The sequence below is a fragment of the Eutrigla gurnardus genome (assembly GCF_963514095.1).
Source record: "Eutrigla gurnardus genome assembly, chromosome: 20".
NCBI classification, from domain to species: domain Eukaryota; kingdom Metazoa; phylum Chordata; class Actinopteri; order Perciformes; family Triglidae; genus Eutrigla; species Eutrigla gurnardus.
In genome coordinates, this window is record NC_139931.1 from 1,116,214 (window position 1) to 1,135,932 (window position 19,719).

General features: G+C 40.5%; 3 protein-coding genes across 5 annotated transcripts; 2 read left to right on the forward strand and 1 right to left on the reverse strand.

Annotated features, from left to right (window-relative positions):
* Positions 1 to 640: 640 nt before the first annotated feature.
* LOC311031390 (splicing factor U2AF 65 kDa subunit-like) lies at positions 641 to 10,980 on the reverse strand. The gene is made up of 12 exons (XM_084037696.1): positions 10,840 to 10,980; positions 9,371 to 9,473; positions 9,131 to 9,202; positions 8,934 to 9,037; positions 8,276 to 8,427; positions 8,050 to 8,166; positions 7,504 to 7,642; positions 7,348 to 7,427; positions 4,701 to 4,823; positions 4,305 to 4,391; positions 1,870 to 2,112; positions 641 to 1,133 (listed from the first exon to the last, which is right to left on the reverse strand). The coding sequence occupies exons 1-12, from the start codon at positions 10,886 to 10,888 to the stop codon at positions 1,002 to 1,004; spliced, it is 1,401 nt and encodes a 466-aa protein (XP_083893822.1). The 5' UTR covers positions 10,889 to 10,980; the 3' UTR covers positions 641 to 1,001.
* A 1,036-nt stretch (positions 10,981 to 12,016) lies between these two features.
* LOC311030768 (dehydrogenase/reductase SDR family member 7C-B-like) lies at positions 12,017 to 16,573 on the forward strand. 3 transcript variants are annotated; one of them, XM_084036741.1, is made up of 8 exons: positions 12,017 to 12,183; positions 12,929 to 13,009; positions 13,567 to 13,744; positions 13,859 to 13,971; positions 14,433 to 14,643; positions 14,725 to 14,817; positions 15,491 to 15,646; positions 16,000 to 16,573. In XM_084036741.1, exons 2-8 carry the CDS (start codon positions 12,974 to 12,976, stop codon positions 16,203 to 16,205), a joined length of 993 nt encoding a protein of 330 aa, XP_083892867.1. In that variant the 5' UTR covers positions 12,017 to 12,183; positions 12,929 to 12,973; the 3' UTR covers positions 16,206 to 16,573. The 3 variants fall into 3 exon arrangements, with proteins under 3 accessions (XP_083892867.1, XP_083892868.1, XP_083892869.1); XM_084036742.1 differs by lacking the exon at positions 12,929 to 13,009 and adding an exon at positions 13,050 to 13,121 and having other exon boundaries at positions 12,018 to 12,183; XM_084036743.1 differs by lacking the exon at positions 12,929 to 13,009 and having other exon boundaries at positions 12,018 to 12,183; positions 16,000 to 16,572.
* A 423-nt stretch (positions 16,574 to 16,996) lies between these two features.
* On the forward strand, positions 16,997 to 18,593 carry LOC311030988 (protein NATD1-like). Its single transcript, XM_084037054.1, has 3 exons — positions 16,997 to 17,208; positions 18,060 to 18,175; positions 18,257 to 18,593. The coding sequence occupies exons 1-3, from the start codon at positions 17,055 to 17,057 to the stop codon at positions 18,371 to 18,373; spliced, it is 387 nt and encodes a 128-aa protein (XP_083893180.1). The 5' UTR covers positions 16,997 to 17,054; the 3' UTR covers positions 18,374 to 18,593.
* The last annotated feature ends 1,126 nt before the right edge of the window (positions 18,594 to 19,719 follow it).

Here is a 19,719-nt window from a genome sequence, read left to right on the forward strand (position 1 = left end):
TAGATAGATTTGACAGAAATCATTTTATACATACACATATATGTATGAAATTATTATACTAGTATTAATACTGGGTCAGTCACGGCTGAATATGGCATTGCAGTGTTTTACTGTGGCCATTGGAGGGCGATAAACACTGACGTGTTTCACAGAAACAACACAAAACTAACAGCTGAACATTTTGTAAAATAAATATTGAATATCTGTATAATCACTGAACTGGCCGAATGTCTTTATGTCACAGAGAATAAAAGGATTCTCACACAGACAGACGAACTGACAGTGGATGCAAGCATTTATTCGAGGCAATGGCAGTGGCAGGGATTGTACACACTAAAAATGTTGTTAAATTCTTGGAAAGTCCAAAAACGTATAAAATACAGTGGCTGTTTATTATAAGTTGATATGTCCCACTTATTACACTAAAATACAATGCTTTTATTTTAATAAATATTCTCTCCGACAGATCACACAAAGAATAACGCTTAACAGAATCATCCAGTTTGCGATCTACAAAACATAATTTTTTAACAATGTGCATATCTGCTTAATTTTATAAATGAGACCAGCAAGAAGGATTTTAATATTAATATGTGATGTATAGCAGAAAATATTACTTTGGAAAAATAAATAAATAAACTTTTTCTCATAGGCCCACAATAAACATTTATGATGGCTTCTCAAATTTAAAACAGAGATTTGTGCTCAGGAGGGAAATCTAAACATTTGACTGTTTTTTTTTCTCACATAGTGCATACTCGATAAGACATCTACTCTGGCATCGTCAGGCAGTATTAGTTTAGATAAGATACATGTCACATTCATTCTACTACAAATATAATGGATGCTACGGTATTTTTTTAAATTCAGAATGCTCACTGTGTGGGTGTTAAAGCTAAAGCCGGGAGTTAGATATTCAGAGGAGAAACATACGCTGCGATCAGTTTGTTAAGAAGAAGACGTAACAAAACTAAAGTCTTTTCTTGTTGGACTGTGCTTTTTTAAAACTCGTGTCTGTGATACATGTCCGGGTCGTAGTATTTGGTGACCACCACTCTGTTGGCAAACTTGCGGCCGGTGAGAGCTTGCATGGCTTTCTGACAGTCGGCAGCAGAGACGTACTCCACGAAGATCTGCAGAGAGAAACAGTCTGTCAGGTCCCGGAGGGCATGAAGATGACAGGAGGGCTCTATGACTGAGTCCTTACATGTGTGCAAAGTTCATTAAACATTCGGGCATTTAAAGAAAAACATCCGTCGCTGTCCTGGATGTTTAGGAAATCTCAGGAGAAGCGGTGCTACGACTACATTTTTAAAACCAACTAGTTCGTCTGCATCGTTGAAGTCTAACTCCTTTAAAAAAGTTACAATGTTATTTAACACTTTTAATTCAGCATAAATCTGACATGTGTTGCTTGTCCATGTCTGGTTTTTCTATTGTGTATTCTTATTCGCCTCATTACTGCCCCCCTGTGGCCAGAGCGCAGAAAATACCCACCGGTGCTTCTTCAGCAAGAGACACAAAGGTGAGATTTCTGATTTACGTAGACGGGCGCTTTTACTTTGAAAAGCGCTCTATCGCAACACTTTTAAATGACAGTGAAAAGGTTAACGGAGCATTAATGTTTATCCTCACACAGACACTGATCTGTTGTTGCAGAACTTTGACACACTTTCCAGTGTTTTCACAGTCTGACAATTAAAAGAGGAAAGATCAAGAACAACCAAGTGACATCTGGGTTTGAGGGGTTCGTGATGAAGGAGAATTACAAACTGAGCTTCACCAGAACAGAATGTCACTGCTCTGTGACGATGATTAATCTGAATTAATAATCTGTGTTTTGAGGAGGTGATGACTCTGATCCGGTACCTTCCCACAGCCGGGGACTTCCACGCCGTCGACGGGTCGCGGGATCTCGATGGAGCGAACGCTGCCGTACTTGCAGCACTCCTCGCGGATGTCCTCCAGGATCTCCTCGTAGTCCTCGTCGTCCACCAGCTCCTCGGCCATCACCATGTTGAGGAGGCACAGCACCTCCGTGGGCACGCTGGAGGTCTGCAGCCTCTGAAGCCCGGGGACCTGCAGCGTCACCGGGGTCTCTATGATGGAGGTCTGGGGGGGAGGAAGACCCGACACATCAGCTTAGACTATGATTCTAAATTCACTCTGGTAAATTAACATGTTGGATATACAGGCATGTGCAAAAATTAGGACACCTTATGAAATCCTGTGTATTTTAAAATATATTTGGACATATGGGTATTTAATGTCAATTTTAATGAAACTGAGGGATCCAAATAATATAACTAAACAATTAAAAAAATAAGAAAAGCCTTTTTAAAACTTTCTGTGAAAATTTAATTAAAAAATAATGCAATTTCTGGTGAGGAATAAATTAGGACACCCCCTATATTATCCCTCTTAAAATGTTGAAAATCCCAAACAGGTGCATCACATCAGGTGCACATGATTAGTAGATTGTTACCCAGCATTTGAATGGAGCCTTGCCCTATTTAAACCTCAGATTTAGTTTGGTGTGCCCCTGACAATTGAGAAGTTGAGATGAGCGCCATGGTGAGGTCTAAAGAGCTTCCTGATGCCCTCAGAAAGAAGATTGTGGCCGCTTACGAGTCTGGTAAAGGATTTAAAAAGATTTCTAAAGAATTTAACATTAGCCATTCCACGATTCGTAAAATTGTTTATAAGTGGAGGACATTCAAGACAACTGCCACCATGCCAAGATCTGGCTGTCCAAGCAAGTTTACCCCCAGAGCAGAACGCAGGATGATCAAAGAAGTCCTCAAAAATCCTAAAATGTCATCACGGGAATTACAGCAGGTTCTGACTACTGTCGGTGTGAAAGTGCATGACTCTACAATCAGAAAGAGACTACACAAGTTTGACTTTCATGGGAGGTGTGCAAGGAAGAAACCTTTGCTCTCTAAAAAAAACATTAAGGCCAGACTGAAGTTTGCCAGAGAGAACATAGACAAAGACCACAACTTCTGGAATAAGGTTCTTTGGACAGATGAGTCTAAAATAGAATTATTTGGACACCAGAACAGAAGACATGTTTGGCGTAAACCAAATACAGCCTTCCAAGAAAAGAACCTCATACCAACTGTGAAGCATGGAGGAGGCAGTGTCATGGTTTGGGGTTGCTTTGCTGCAGCAGGACCTGGCCAGCTCACCATCCTAGAATCCATCATGAATTCTACTGTGTATCAGAGGGTGCTTGAAGAAAATGTGAAACCATCTGTCAAAAAATTAAAGCTGAAACGTAACTGGATACTGCAACAAGACAATGACCCAAAGCATACCAGCAAATCCACCAAAGACTGGCTAAAAAAGAAGAAGTGGAGAGTCCTGGAATGGCCAAGTCAAAGCCCTGATCTTAATCCCATTGAAATGCTGTGGAGTGACTTGAAACGGGCTGTACATGCAAGACACCCCTCAAACATCTCACAGCTGAAAGAATTCTGCATTGAGGAGTGGGCCAAACTTTCTCCTGATCGATGTCAGAGACTGGTAAAAGGCTACAAAAAGCGTCTTGTTGAAGTTATATCAGCCAACGGGGGCAACACTAGCTATTAGGGGGTAGGGTGTCCTAACTTTTTCCTCCATTAAAAAACATACTTTAATTTTTTTTCTTTTTTTGGATTTGTCAAACAATGTTCATTTTTGTTGTTAAATTGCAATTAAATCACTTTCTTTTTGAAAAATACGTAAAAACATGACTGGACATTGATATGTGAACCATTTCTAAATAAAAAGCTGATTATTTAATGGGGTGTCCTAATTTTCTCACATGCCTGTATATATACACACAGATAAAAATAAACATTTAATAAAGAATCCCTTCCCTTCATTTGCTTCTCAGAGCATATTCTCTCTTTATTCATATTCTTTTCACCAGTTTTGTGTCGTTTTGAGGAGCATACCTTCTCTTTTTAGTGCTGACCTCAGATCAGTAATGTGTTCAACAGTGTGGACAGAGAATCATGCAGCTAATTAATGCATTTCTAAAGATTTCCTCCCGTTGTTTCAGGTTTGGAATTTGTTTTTGCACTCCTCCACAGATTTTTATCTTTCATTCGGTTTTATGGACACAAATTCTAACAATATTTGTGCCACATGGTGAACTGCATGTTTCCATTAATCACAGAGACGTTTGAGCCAATTTTAGTCCGGTAATCCTCGGTTCCCGCTGTTATTTTTCCAAGGAAAAAACGGATTTAGTTTGCTGTCGTGCATGCAGGCTCGCTGTGATTCTCCTCAGTGATCTCGGGGTTAAAAGGACTCACAGGATTGGCGTTTTTAGCTCCCACACTCGCCCTTTGGACGATCAGCTTTTTGTCGCCCAGCTGCATCCCGTTGAGTCCGGCAACCGCCTGAACGGAGAAAAAAACACACAAGACCTCAAAGTCACGCATCCAAACAACAGCCGGTAACCCCGACACCTGAACGCACCATTTACCTCGTATCCGGGGAAAATGAAAAGCAAACGGTCCATGTAACTAACAACTCCTTGTACCTGAGTTGGATTCAGTCTCTTCTTGTATGTATTCCCTGTTTTTCTTTTCTGCTGTTTTTATGATACGTTTCCATGTATTGTCATTTATAAAAAAACATTTAAAAAATTAAATCTCAAGGAGACTTCCTGGTAAAATAAAGGTAAAAACATATTTTTAAAAAGTCACCTGATCGGTGGCGCTGACGTCCACATATTCACAAAAGGCGTAACCTTTCGACAGCGACGTGGCACTGTCCTTCACCAGATTGAACGCTTTGAGGGGTCCGAACGACGTCAAGAGCTCCTTCACCTGCGAAGAAGAGTCAGGCGGTAAAAAGATATGAGACCGGAAAATCATAGTGGACATGCAGAAAAACCTACAGAGTGAATTCTAAAAGTCTGTTTGAAACCTAAAATCATTGACTATTGAATAAAATAATCACGAGAAACTTTGCTTCGGTTGTTTGTATATTTTGTATTTTAACAGATTTTGCATTGCCACATAAAAAATAGATTAAAAAAATGTCTCTTGAAGGTTTGGAGAAGAGCTGATGTGGATCTGAGCTACATCAGACGAATTAACTTCCTATTTATTGTGAGGCGCTTACAAATATATCACATATATAATCTCAAAGCTGGAAATGCTATTTTACAATGATGTGAGCGGTAAAATAAAACCACCATCAACAACAACAACATTCCCAAGTTTTAATGATCAGGCCTTAAACCCCCACCCCCCAAAAAAATCCCCGGGGTCCCTAAACGCGCTCCAAATGCATGATGGGAGACAGAAAGTAGCCGGTAAGGGAGCTGCTGGCTGGGAGTGAATCCGTGTGAGGACCAGAATGTCTTACTTGCCTTGTGTTACATGTTGGCATGGCAGCAGTAGATGAGAACTACTGAACAAATTATGAGCGCAGACTTAACGATCTTACAGGCCCCTAGCTGGGGACAAAGTGGGGGAACAAAAATGAAAGAGCTGTGAGTATCAACGCAGTGGCAAGTGACTGCAAGTATTAGAAAATAAGTCAGTGAATAATATACATCTACGACGGCGTATTAGAGCCATCGCAGGCTGGAAACATAATAAACACAGAGCTGGGGGAGTTGGGTAATATTCTGAGAATAATTCAAGAATTTACAAGATTAAAGTCGCAAATTTACGAGAAAAAAAAGAAGATAAATTGTGTTTTTTTTGGTCAAGGAAAGTTTTATCAACCTCATCAGACCACAGACGCCACCGTTAGATGCTGCAGTAACGTGAGTCGCAAAGTGCTCCTCCAGTTATTTTGGTAAAAGGAGGCCTCTGAGAGAACCGAAGGTCCTGAAAGACACATAGTTTTATTCATGTTCTCATGAGCATGATGCTGATGCCGGGATGTGTCACTTACTTTATCCCCATGTAAGACCTGTTGTACATTTTATTTTATTTTTTTTACATTTTTTTTATGAGATAAAAATAAAACATTTATTTTCTTTCATGTTTTTTCTAATAATATATATTATGAATATAATTTGCACTCGGCTGCTCACGTTATCACAGTGTTTATCGGTGATGTCTACGGTGCCTCCCTGACAAAACAAAAAATAAAAACACATTTTACTCGGGTTGTTTCTTGTAAATTTCTGACTTTAATCTCAGAGATTGTTATTGTTTTTTTCCCTTGCAAATGAATGACTTCATAGGTTTTAAATAAATCGTTTTTCTCAGAATATTAGCCCCTCCCCCCGTCTCCATAAGAATTTCTTTTTAACCTACAATGGCTCTAAAACATCGTCGTATACATCAGGCTGAGCTCTGTGAGCTAGTTAGAGTCAATGAGACAGAATGGACAGTTAAGAGTTAAATTCAATGAGTAACAGAGAACGTTTACACCACCTGCTCACCTGAGAGCAAAGATGGAGGTGTTCAACGGTGTAGCCCTTTAAAGGATCTCAGTTACCACTAAATATTTACTTTACATGTTGATTTTCTCAGAGAAAAAGTCCACCCAGGTGTTTATACTTTAGTTATTTCCAACTAATTTGTCAACTTGACTACCCATAATGCCCTTCTACCTGACCGAAATCTTCTTTCAATCAACACATTAATCGTTTGGTCCCTAAAATGTAAGAAAAAGGTGAAAAATAATACAATTAATCAACATTTTATTTCAGCTCATTATAAGGGTGTCAATTAATAGTTTTTCCAGCAGGTGAGCAATTCATTTAATCAACTCACTGTACAGTCACTGAACTTTAGGACGTACTGTGAATGCTGCTGCTTTTCAAAATAAAACATCCTGTTTTTTTTGTTTTTTTTAAGGTGGACTTTTTCTTTGACGATATTGGCTCAAATGAATCGGGAGCAACATTTAGTCAGTTTAACAGCCTCTTATGTGAATATACTGGACTTGGCTTACCTTTCTTTAATCAGTATGCTTAACATGAGAAAGGTGTTTAAGCAGTTCACAAAATGCCTTCTCATGATGTTCATATATAATTAATGACATAACATTAATGTCTGCTTAATATAGTTTGAACAAAATATTTATATTATTATATATAATTCATTATTTGTAGTAGTTGTGAATACTTGAAAATACATATTCACAAATGAAAGTCATTATATATTAACCTTATTTGAATGTGTTATTATTTTTTGTATTCATGCTCTGGGGTCACGTTCTGTTTCTGGCTCTAATAAACAGCTTTTTTCTTTATTTTTTTTCATGTCAGAAAGAAATGTAAATCATATTTTATGCATGTTCAAAGTGCGACAAAAAACCTTAGCAAGTGATAGAAAATGAGGGAACATGGGCGTGCACCTGTCGGGCCTGTTTCAGGTTAAATACCTGGTCGTCGTTCAGGTAGTTGGGCAGACCTCCGATGAACAGTTTGTGGGGGGAATCGGGAACAACTGTGGAGACGACGCCTGCGGAGACAAAAGAAAAGGTTAATTACGTCACGTACGACATCGTGTCAGCGCTGCGTGCGAGCCGGAGACGGACCTGGGACGTGGAAGGCCGGCTGCTCCGAGATGCCGGGCAACGGCCGATAGTCGTGAGGTCGTCGGATCTTCAGTGACTGACCCTGGAAGATGATTCCGTCGAAGGCCATCGCCTGCGTCGTCTCGTCCACCGAGCGAAACTGGAAAAGACAAAAACAACCTTTGATATCTATATCTACATATATATATATTTATTTTTTATTTTTTTCTTTCACATTTATTGTAACAATATTAATAATTGTTTAAATAGAAGGTACAATGTTATTCATGGGAAATTAAATAAGAAAAACAGAAGATAATGTCTGTGGAATAAAATAGAAAATAAGGAAATTTATGAATTTCTTCAAGAAAATTCTGCTAATAGTGTAATAGTGATAATTGTGAATGGTTTTAATTGAAAAATGAAAAGAGGAATTACAGACTTGAGGGTGATATCTACCTTCTCCTCTAACTCCTCTAACAATACGTGTAAAACCCCAAAATATCAAACTATTGCTTCAAATAAAGAACTTTGTGACTAAAACATACCGGACATGACATCACACACCTCGAGGAACGCAAAGTTCTTATCCTGATTGATCTGCACGGCGAGTACGGGGTTGCTTGGGGCTTGGGAGAGCCCCGCCAGCCTCATCTGAGCGTTGAAGAACTCCGCCATGGACTCCTGAGGAGAGAGACAACAGAAGGCTGGAAACAACGCGAGCACATCAGCAGTTGGTATAAATATCACAGGACGTCAAACGGAAAGCGGGGGGAAGGAGAAGAGGCGTTACCTCGGTGACTCCGAAGGGAATGTTTCCCACGTAGAGGCGTCTGGCTTGCCTCGTCATCTGACTGCCAACGACGGGCACTTGTGTCGGCGCTGCAGCCGCCCCGGTGGCGGCGGACGTCGCCAGCAGCGCTATCGTTGGAATCTGTCCGGCCGCTGAGGCAGAGAGCACAACGACAGCAGCTTCAGATACAAACTGTCTCTCCTCTTGCAAGCTGTGCTCCGTGATTCCACCGGAGGAACGACGGCGATGACTCATTTACAGCCAGCATTGAATGTAAAATATCTCTAAATCAACCTGAGACATTGTTCATGGATCAAATAACCAGACAAGACAGCTTAGATTAGAGAACATCATCACATTGATTCAAAAAATCATACAAAAATCAAATAGTGCCATAAAGTTGCATAGATTTGCATGTTTAATTAGCTTTTAGAGGCTCCTGTTTGGCGTGGAACCGTGGACAAAAATGATGATTCTCATGCAAATTCTGGAGTTTTTTCTCCATGATATCCTTGAATATTCACATTTAATCCAAAAAATATGTGAATCATGTCTACGTGATCAGATTTGACTGCGATGTGGCTCCTTCCCTGCAGCTGTCGGCCTGAAGTTTATCTCAGAGACCAAAACAAGGGAACATAGACAACGTGATAGGTACCTTGCATAGCTTTGTATTGCATTGGTGTGATGTGTTCAAAGCCCGGAGGAGGCACGTCCCAATATTTGCATGTCCTTTTCTTCCGTGTTCGCCTCGGAGAGTGGCTGGAACCGGAGAAAGCAGACAGATTATTATGTATCAGAGTACAATGATTCATCCTGGGTGATATGAAAAGAAATAATGAGTCGCCCACTGACCTGTGCTTCTTGTGGTCCCGGGAGGAGCTCCGGCGGTCCCGGCTCCTCTTCTCCCGGCTGCGACTCCTCTTCTCACGGCTGCGACTCCTCTTATCCCGGCTGCGACTCCTCTTATCCCGGCTGCGACTCCTCTTCTCCCGGCTGCGACTCCTCTTCTCACGGCTGCGACTCCTCTTCTCCCGGCTGCGACTCCTCTTCTCCCGGCTGCGACTCCTCTTCTCCCGGCTGCGACTCCTCTTATCCCGGCTGCGACTCCCTCGCTCTTTGCTCCAGCTGCGATGTTTGACGCCTCGGGCCGGAGATCCACTGCGACTCCTCTTTTTATGTCTTTCTCTTTCTCTCTCTGTGGAGCAGCAAGCAAGAGTAACATTCATACATAATACTGGACATAGCAGAGCTGCAAAAATACTAAATACATTTGCACAAGGACTGTATTTATAAGTGCAGTATTTGGATTTGTATGCTACTTTATACTTTTACTCCACTACATTTATTTAACAGTTAAATTAATATCATAAAATATCCTTTTCTATATTAATAACATGCTCTGGTTCCCTGCAGTCTCCTCTGAGCAGCCGACAGACCGCTGCATCATATTTCTTGGAGGGATCCGACAGTTTTATGATGCTGTTCTTCTTGACAAAAAGGGGAATGTCGGCTGGAGGACGACTTAAGACCTTTCAACTAATCGATAATTAGAACTCTTTATTTCTGTAAAGATCTGATCCACCCGAAGCTCCACGCTGATTTAAAGTCAAGGGATTCTCTTTTTATTACTTTATTTCTTTGTGTCTGGGAACCTTCATTGTGTTGTATGTTACATATGCATCTCACTGTACTTCGGTGCATTATTTATTTATATTATTCTAACAATTATTTTAATAGATTTGTTGTTTGGACTTTAAAATGTCAGAAAATAGTGAGAAAATCCTGTCATAATTTCCTATCATTAAATGTCAATTTTTGTCTGACTTACAGTCCCCCAAAAAACAAAACAAATATATTGTTTTTAGTTCTGAGTCACACATAAACAACACATGGGGGAAAATGTGACAAGGGAATATTTGGCATTTTTGCTTAAAATTCTAATATGAAGTAGTAGCCAATTATTATTGACTAATTAATATATCAACTAATCGTTTCAGCTCTACATGAGTTAATTATATCTTCTCAGAATATCATCATAATCATCATCGTTTTTAGTATTGCTGCTGTTGTTGATGTCAGGGGACTCACACAAATCAGTTAAAAATGTATTAATTTGATTAATAATGTATTGCAACAATTAATAATTTATGCCGAATGGAAAATGGCATCATAATGAATCAGAAAATGTCGTATTAAGTATGTTCTACCTTACGTATCTTTTCGGGAGAAGGATAACATTTTAAAATGCGCATTATTTGAATGGGGTTTCGCATCGAGTGGTCTCGCGCAGGAGCGCGGCAGGTGAATTCCCCGTGTAAGCTCACCGGCGCCAGACTGCGTTCAGTAATGCACGTAATGTTTAGCACGGTTGTAGGATGAGCAGCAGCATTAGGCTAACGGTAAATGGTTACTATGCCAACGTGAATAAGCTGAGTCATGTTGTGGAAAACTACACGCCGAAGTTGCCGTCAGGTCGGGTTATTCATTCATAAAATAATGAGAGGGCTAATGTCACGCACCATGCTAGCTCGGAGACGAGACCGTTAATACTCATTACTCACCCTGACGATTCTCGCTCAGTTGTTTCTCAAATTCATCGAAATCCGACATTTCAGCGGCGTTAACGTATAAAAATATAGCAGGTCTGCCTCGTCTGAGGGCGACGATGGACCGACCAGCCCGCTGTGTGTCAGTGCAGCAAAAAAAACCTGAAATCTGCACCGTACATATACTACATCCGGTTAACACCGCCAAAATAAAAGCACTCAGACGTAGCGGGGGTTTTTAAGTTTACGAAACACACTATTTAATTGCATTTAATAATAATAATAATAATAATAATAATAATAATAATAATAATAATAATAATAATAATAACAACAACAGCAATAATACTATGACAAGATTAACATTTGAGATTAAAGCGAACAATTTATTTTTAGAGCAGAATATTAATGCATAGCAGCGAGTGACATATTTGGCTTTTATTGTGGTGTTATTAACATCCGGTCAAACTGACAATTTTCTTTCCAACTTGATAGAGCCTTGAATTTCTTCTCACGCACACACTAAATTCATTCATCAGCAGTTTTTAAACTAAATAATAAATTAATCAGGTTATTAAGTAAGTGTTATTAGCAGCCCATTAATGAACTTTATAATGAGCGGGAAGTGATAGCTTATGCTAAGCTAAGTGGCACAACCAGTCAAATTTACCGTGGACATAAAAGTTCATAATTTGAAGTTCGTTGTGTCATTTGTGTGACACGTATGGTTAATTTAAAATCTTCAGTTATCAATCAGCTGCTAACCTGATCAAGTTTCAGGTCAGAAATGTCGACCGTCGACCATTTTAACACGTCATACGTTAGCAAGCTAACATTAGTTCTGTCAGTTGGGGCCGTTAGCTACAAGAGGTCAAGGGTCAGCCACATAAACACACGCGTAACAGGAAGAAAAACGAAATATATTATAATTCTTCTTCTAAAACTTTTATTTTACAATTATTATTGCTATTATAACTATTACTCTTTATTTACAGTATATATGTGTTTGTCATATGATCTTTGCCTGTTTATGTTTATTTTGTCTGTTGTATGAGATAATATATAAATATAGTTATAATTAATAATAATGATTATATTATTATAGTGCATGTGTTCCACTCTACATTGAGAAGCCAGCCTGTCACTCTCCACCACAAACACGGGACATAACAGAGTCAGCTGTGCTGCTATTAAAAGCGTTGCCGTGGCAGCTCTGCAGGCCGTGGAGTCCGAGGAGCTCAGTGATCGAGCTGCTGAGGCGAGCGGCTCCTCGGGAGGCGAATTAAAACCCCACAAACACCTGCAGGGCCTCGGAGGCAGCGAGTGTTGGAGGATCATTCGTTTCTCTGCAGCATCGAGGTCAGTTAGACGTCTTTAATCTACTCACAAGACACTTCATCAACAGCTGGAGGAGTTTAACACTGGTTTTAATCTGCTGCGTGGAATTAAATAAAAATGCTGGGTTTCTTTTTTGCTGTTCAGTTTTGTGTTTAATGATCTCGCCATCCTGTCGTGGAATAACGTGGCTCTTTGTGGGAGATACTGTATCTATTTCTAGGGTGGTTTATATTTAGACAAACAGCCGGCGCTCGGCAGCCGAAACCCAAAGGTTGTCTTCAGATTCCCTGTCGGACACGTCGGTGAAACGTTAAAAACCGGGACTTCAGAGTGTTTATAACAGATTAAGCAGAAATTAAAGGAGAAATTAAGGAGAGATTGTGTCTGCAGATGAATGTTAGTCTGTAAATCAAACAACGAGCCGCCAGCTGAAATAAAAGGTCAAAGATCCAAACTTTGTTTGTTTCTTTTTCTTTTAGTGTTAATTTGTGTATTTTTGTGGTCAGTTAGTGTATTTTTATGGTTGTTTTGTGTATTTTTGTAGTTGTTATATGTATTTTGTGGTTGTTTTGTGTATTTTTGTGGTTGTTTCATATATGTTCTGTGTATTTTTGTGGCCGTTTTGTGTATTTTTGTGTTAATTTATGTATTTTTGTGGTTGTTTTGTGTCTCTTTATGGACATTGTGCATCCCCTTTCAGGTCATTTTGCATTTATTTTGTTTATTGTGTTTTTTGTGTGTCTCTTTGATCGTCCTCTGTCTCCAGACTTGTAAGAACAGTTAGATTTAGAAACACGTTGTAGAAGGTGAGATGGATTCCAATGTTACGGAGACGGAGAGCTTTTGGGTATGAAACGCTCCTTTTCTTCTTCACGTGTGTTCATTAGATCCTAGAAGGCATCCGACATCCTCATCTCATCTCATCCGCATCGTCAGGGAAATCATTTTCCATCGGAAAAGTATGTTTAATTCATAGAACATACTTTAACCACAACTCACACTTATTCGCTTTCTTCCTGAGATTTAGATGAATCACATCGTTGCATCTGAACAATAAATATGCAGCAACAGACAGCAGCTAGTTAGCGTAGCTAAGCATAAAGAGTGGAAACAGAGGGAAACAGCTAGCATCACCTCTAAAGCTCACAGATTTAGATGTTGTGTCTCGTTTGTTTGTTTGTTTGTTTCTGACGGAAACACGGAGTTATGTGCACGCTAGCCATTTCCACCCGTTTCCAGTCATTGTGCTAAGCTACGCTAATCGGCTGCTGGTTGAATCTTGTATTTATCTTTCCCGCCAGAAAGTGAATAAGCGTATTTCCCAGAATGCCATGCGAGCAATCTATAAACAAGAATACATTTTCCTTTGAATTGTGCATCTTTAATAAGTAACACATATTCCAGGACATCCTGCAGGAGATGGACTCGACGTGGACCACCACGGTCCTCCTGGTGCCGTGCGTCATCGTGCTGACGGCCGGGTTTTTCTACCTCTACGGCGTCGTCATGGGTCTGTTGTCCAAAACGTCAGTACGCAACAAAGTGGTGGTGATAACCGACGCTTTGTCCGGGATCGGAAAAGGTACCGGTGCAAAGAAACAAAGATTCTGGTTCTGCTGGATTTTATGGTGAACTTGATGTTTTTTTTGTTTTTTTTTTTGCTGATGATGCTGTTTTTTGGTGGTGTTTTTTGCAGTATGTGCAGGCGTGTTTCACAAAGGTGGAGCGAGGCTCATCCTCTGTGGGAAGAGTTGGGAGAAACTGGAAGAACTCGCTGACGACCTGGCGAACGCCTCAGACCCCACGGTGGTAAAAATACACAAATATATTCACCACGTGTAGAAGTACTGCATTTAGAATCCTACAAATACAATCAGCTAACTGTATTAATATACGGTTTTATATATTGGAGTCGAGAGGTTCCCAACATCGGGGTTGGACCCCTCTGAAGGGTCACCAGATAAATCTGAGGGGTCCTGAGATGATTGTTGAAAAAAAAAAAAAAAAGAATGTAATGCAGAAATTTCCATTATATTTTTGAGTCTTTCCTCTAATCTTTGAGGTTAGTTGTGAAATATTGGATACTTTCACCTGTTTGCAACCATGAGAGAAGTTTAGAGGAGAAACTGAGGAACTTACAGACGTCTGAAAATGTGAAAAGAGGCCAAACAAACGACACAACGATTTACTTTCTAAATCAGAACGATTTGAAACCCACTGGATTCCTCTTTCACATCGTGGAGTAATTTGTAAACCCCTGTCACCCTCAGACGTTTCCCTCCAAACTGGTGCTGCTGGACTTCGGCGACATGAACAGCATGCCCGAGGTGATCTCCGAGATCCTGGAGTGCTACGGCTGCCTGGACGTCGTCATCTTCAACAGCAGCATGAAGGTCAGAGCTCCGGCTCAGAGCGTCTCCCTGGAGATGGACAAGCTGCTGATGGACAACAACTACTTTGGACCGGCCACGCTGGCCAAAGGTGGACGATTTTTCTGGTTGGGTTAAAAAAACACAGCGTTGATTTTCTCGCTGAGTGTCTGAAGTTTTTTTTCTGTTGCAGGTTTGCTGCCGTCCATGATCTCCAGGAGGACGGGACACCTGCTGCTGGTCAACAGCATCCAGGGGAAACTCGCCGTGCCCTTCCGCACCACATGTGAGTTTATAGGAAGGCAATGCATAAACTGTCATTCTCCCTGCTGGCCACCAGGGGGCGACTCCTCTCTGGTTGTATAGAAGTCTATGAGAAAATGGTCCTACTTCTCTCTGCTGGCCACCAGGGGGCGACTCCTCTCTGGTTGTATAGAAGTCTATGAGAAAATGGTCCTACTTCTCTCTGCTGGCCACCAGGGGGCGACTCCTCTCTGGTTGTATCGAAGTCTATGAGAAAATGGTCCTACTTCTCTCTGCTGGTCACCAGGGGGCGACTCCTCTCTGGTTGTATAGAAGTCTATGAGAAAATGGTCCTACTTCTCTCTGCTGGCCACCAGGGGGCGACTCCTCTCTGGTGGTATAGAAGTCTATGAGAAAATGGTCCTACTTCTCTCTTGATGTATTATCTCAGTAAACATTGTGAACATGAGTTTATGGTCTCAATCTCTAGTTTCAAGTCTTCTTCAATCCAGCATGATGTTCATTTAGTACATTATGGTCCATTTAGAGTCCACCAGACCAGAAAGCAGGGGATGCTTTAGGGGCGGGGCTTACCTGCTGACTAGCACATTAGCATTAGCACGTGAAGATCTTAGCAGAGGCTATAATCGTTCTGTTCTAAACGAGGTAATGATGAGAGATGAAGATCTGGTGTTTAACTTGTGTGTTCTCTCCAGACGCGGCCTCCAAACACGCGGTCCAGGCCTTCTTCGACTGCCTGCGAGCGGAGGTGGAGGAGTTTGGCCTCTCCGTCAGCACCATCAGCTACAACTTCATCGGCCTCTCTGCTCCGCCTGCTAACGCGGCGCCGCCCTCCAAATCCATCTGGTCACGTGAGTAAAAAGTTCAACCGCACACTTTAGTTCTTTTACTACTGCGAATAGTGAATATTCCTGGTCCCCAGAGGATGAGTCGGATCGATTTCAGGTGACATCATCAGGACCGACTCTCCCAAATTAAAAGGCCACACTTATGATTCCGATTCTGTGGATACTTTGAGGCTCCCAGATGATTAATTAAGTACAATAACCTTAAACTTCCACTTAAATACTTAAAATCCAACACTGATACTCAGCCAACATGTAAATTAAAGATAAATGTGTAAAAAGTGTTCATTTAAATGGTAGTACGACTATGTTTGAGGATGTTTGATGAATAAAGGCTGCGTTTTTTTGTCCCTCTGCAGTGTTGTACACGAAGAAACCTCTGGGCGTTTCTCCAGACGAGGCGGCCGCTGAGATCGTGAAGACGCTGAGCAACAAGAGGAAGGAGGTGGTCATTGCTCCCTCGCTCCCCAAGCTGGCCGTCTACGCTCGATCCTTCTTCCCCAACTTCTTCTTCGCTGTGATGGCTGCAGGAGTGAAGGACGCCGTCGTCTCAGACAACATGTAGTGCTGCACATGTATAGAGGATGTTCTATCTCCTGGCAGGAAATCTAAAAATAATACTGATAATCTGTCGTTTGTCCTGTTTTGCCATTAAATTGTGTGAACCTCCAGACTGCATTCAAACCATGTGAGTGAGGCTCTTATATGTAAAGTCTACATATATGGTGTTAAACCTATATTTATGAGTGAAAATGCTGATTTAAAAAAATGTGAGTATTTGACTTCATATGTAAAGTTATACACTGATTTTCCACCGTTTCTTGCATATTTTATATGTTCACATGCAAAACTAAATGATCATCAAGGTGCAAAAGTTACATACAAAAATTGCCATTTCTTCTTGTATTCGTTTATGTCAAATTCAAATAAAAGTATTTATGTGGAACATTTTTTCTTTTAATCTATTTTATTAATTACACTATTTCATCTACAGTTTTTAGTTAAAATCTAATTTTCACCACACGTGCTGCAAGAAAAAAAAATATTTTACAAGTAAATAATTTCTACTGAAAATTTCTGTAAATAAACAAGTAATTTGTCACTAGTTATATAGCATTTATTTTACATTTTATTTTACAGAAAAGCTCAATGTATAGCTATGTATGTGCAAATATTAATTTATCATTGGAAAATGTTGTATTTTATTTAAAAAGTAAAGCTATAGAGGTGTAACTTGTCAAATTAATTTTAAAATGATTAAACTGTTCACTGTACTTAAAATATTGAAGTTACCTAATGTCTTGTGTGCCTTTGGCGCCCTCTGGTGGACAGCCGTCATAACTATTACAACAAATACTAGTAGTATTACCTCGACTACATGCTGCTCAGTATTATGTGTCTTTTTCATGTATAAATGTCTTTAAACATATTCTCCAGACTCACCGCGGCGACCCTCCGCCTGAAGTCTCATCCCGCCGCCGTCAGCGCGCTGAGCTCCGGCTGCGGTTTCACGGTGGAACACGACCGACAGAACCGGCGCTTCACCGTCTCTGCGGGCAGCGGGGCTGGTAAGTAGAGGGCGCCGCGGAAGACGCTCCGGGGCCGGCGAGATCCCGAAAGGGAGCCTGGCGTCCAAACGCGGCCTGCTCAAATACACAAATACATACTGCGATGGAATTATTTAACGTCAAATATTACAACCGTTTATTTACAGATGCTTATTTGGGATTACAGTCGTATAGGGTGTGAAAACACCTAGCCAAACTTAATTTAAAAATGTAGGTATTTTGTCTGACTTTGCTCAAGGGCATACATTACTGAGGCGATATGAATGACGTGTACTTGAAACTATTTATTGCTATCAGCCAAACAGTTCGGCTTACATATTATCAGCTAAGGTATCAGATGTTAGTATTTCTTTGGCTCGGTTTCTACAGTAGCTCAGCAGAATCAAACGAGTGGGGGCCGCTTAAATAAAGGTCTTTTTGGAGGGAGGCTGGGGGTGACTATCAAATGTAAACATTGGGCCGGAAAAGGCCTTTTGGGGTCCTCATACAGAATTTAACTTCCGCCTAATGTCCCTCACAACATTAGAATCAAACACTGGCTCGTTAATTAGAAAACATGACTGAATTCAATATTAATTTTCTGTTTTATTTGTCTGTTTAAACATAAAGTGGCTAAATAATACCTCACTCTATTTTACTCATTAAATGTCATATCATGTACGTGGTGAATTTGCACATATTAAACTTAATTAAAAACAAAAACACACGTCTATAGTATATTGTTATCCTTTCCTATGTTATCTATCTAAATATGTGAATAATTCAAATGAAACATGTTGATTTTACACATTTAATTAGCTGATCTGGTCTGTGATTGCTTAATGAGCAGCGTTCTGGTTCTGGATCCACAGACCAGGACCGTGCCGTGCTGCGCTACAGGTTCACCGGGGTGAAGGAGGTGGATCTGGAGGCCACGTACGTTCCAGAGACGTTCAGGGGCCGAGGTGTTGCTGCTCTGCTGTCTCAGGTGAGTTCAACTCTTCACAGGTGTCACATGACTCCATTAAGCTCTGCTTCCTGTGGTTAACGCTCCTTTTGACTCCTTTAGGCCGCCATGGACTTCCTGGTGGAGGAGAACCTGAGGGCTCACGTCTCCTGTTGGTACATAAAGAAATACATCGAGGACCATCCGCTGCAGCGCTACAAGGACCTCGTCCTCACGTGACTGCGGCACGTTTGACCTGCTCAGCCTGGGACGCTACCTCAGACCACCTCCTGTGTCTTCCCCTACGGAGGCCAAATCGAGCCAAATGTAAAGAGTGTATTTCCGTAATAATTCTTATAGAATACATACATACCATTTTAATTTATGGTCAATATAAGTGAAATAAAAATTCCTGGGTGTGAAGCAGAATGTTCTGTTTTGTCAGTCTGAATAAAATATATTTAAATTTTTGAATTAAATAAATTGTAATTTTTTAAAATCTTGTCTCTGTTTATATTTTCTCACCAAGTGGTAATATTTCTTAATTATTCAATGTTGGGACGAGGCATGAAAATTTTCATTTAATGACTTTGATCTTGGCCAAGATCACTGTGATTCGTGATATTATCGTGATAATCATCAAAATCTTAAACATACTGGAATTACATTTTTGTTAAAAAACTAATATTTTTATTACGTCACAGATTCGGGAACATCATTTTTTAGTGAAAAAATTTAAAATAATCTTAAATAAGATGAATAAATAATAAAAAATTCTATCCTGTATTTTTTAAATCAGGCTTTATTTTCCCGTCTCGACCACGACAGTGAGTTAGACAGAATTTAAAGTCACTCGTGACGATATTAATGATTATCTAGATTATCGGGAGTGTTTTTTTATCCCGTTGCACAATTAAAATCCTACATCGTCCGTCTATCAAGGTCTCATGTCGATTTACTGGAGTTTTACTGTGAGTGTCGATAGACAATCATAAAAACCTGCAAAAATAAAACCTGTTTTTTTTCACAACCCAACATGACATCACATGTCAAGAAGGCCGTATATCTCGGCTCCTCGCCACCTCACGGGATTACTGTAGATTACTGACAGCAGCAGGAACAAACGAGCAGGAAATCAGCACATTTAACAGAAGAAGCAAAGCTTTAATTGAGTTTTTCCTCCTCAGCTGAAAAGTGTTCATCATGTTTTATTTTACATCTCATGCATTTCTGCACAACGTAGACTTTTGTTCCAGCAGATGTCAGCCTTCCTCCACGACGACACCTCAGTGCTCCACATCACCACCAGTAGGAACCAGCGCCTTGAATTTAATAATGTTAAACAAAGACAGAATTAGAGCATGCATGAAGAAGCATATTTCAAGCATATTTGCAGCCGTCCTTGCTGATGCACCATGCTGTCGATCCTCCTGCCAAGTGGAGATCAATCGAGCGGCGAGCTGATCCTCTCAGCTCCCATATGAGCTGTATGATGAACGCAGACATCCCAGCATGCCATCTGCTCCCGAATATTAAACGCTCACCGCGCTCCAGACACCAGAAGATGTACTTTTGACGACGAGACG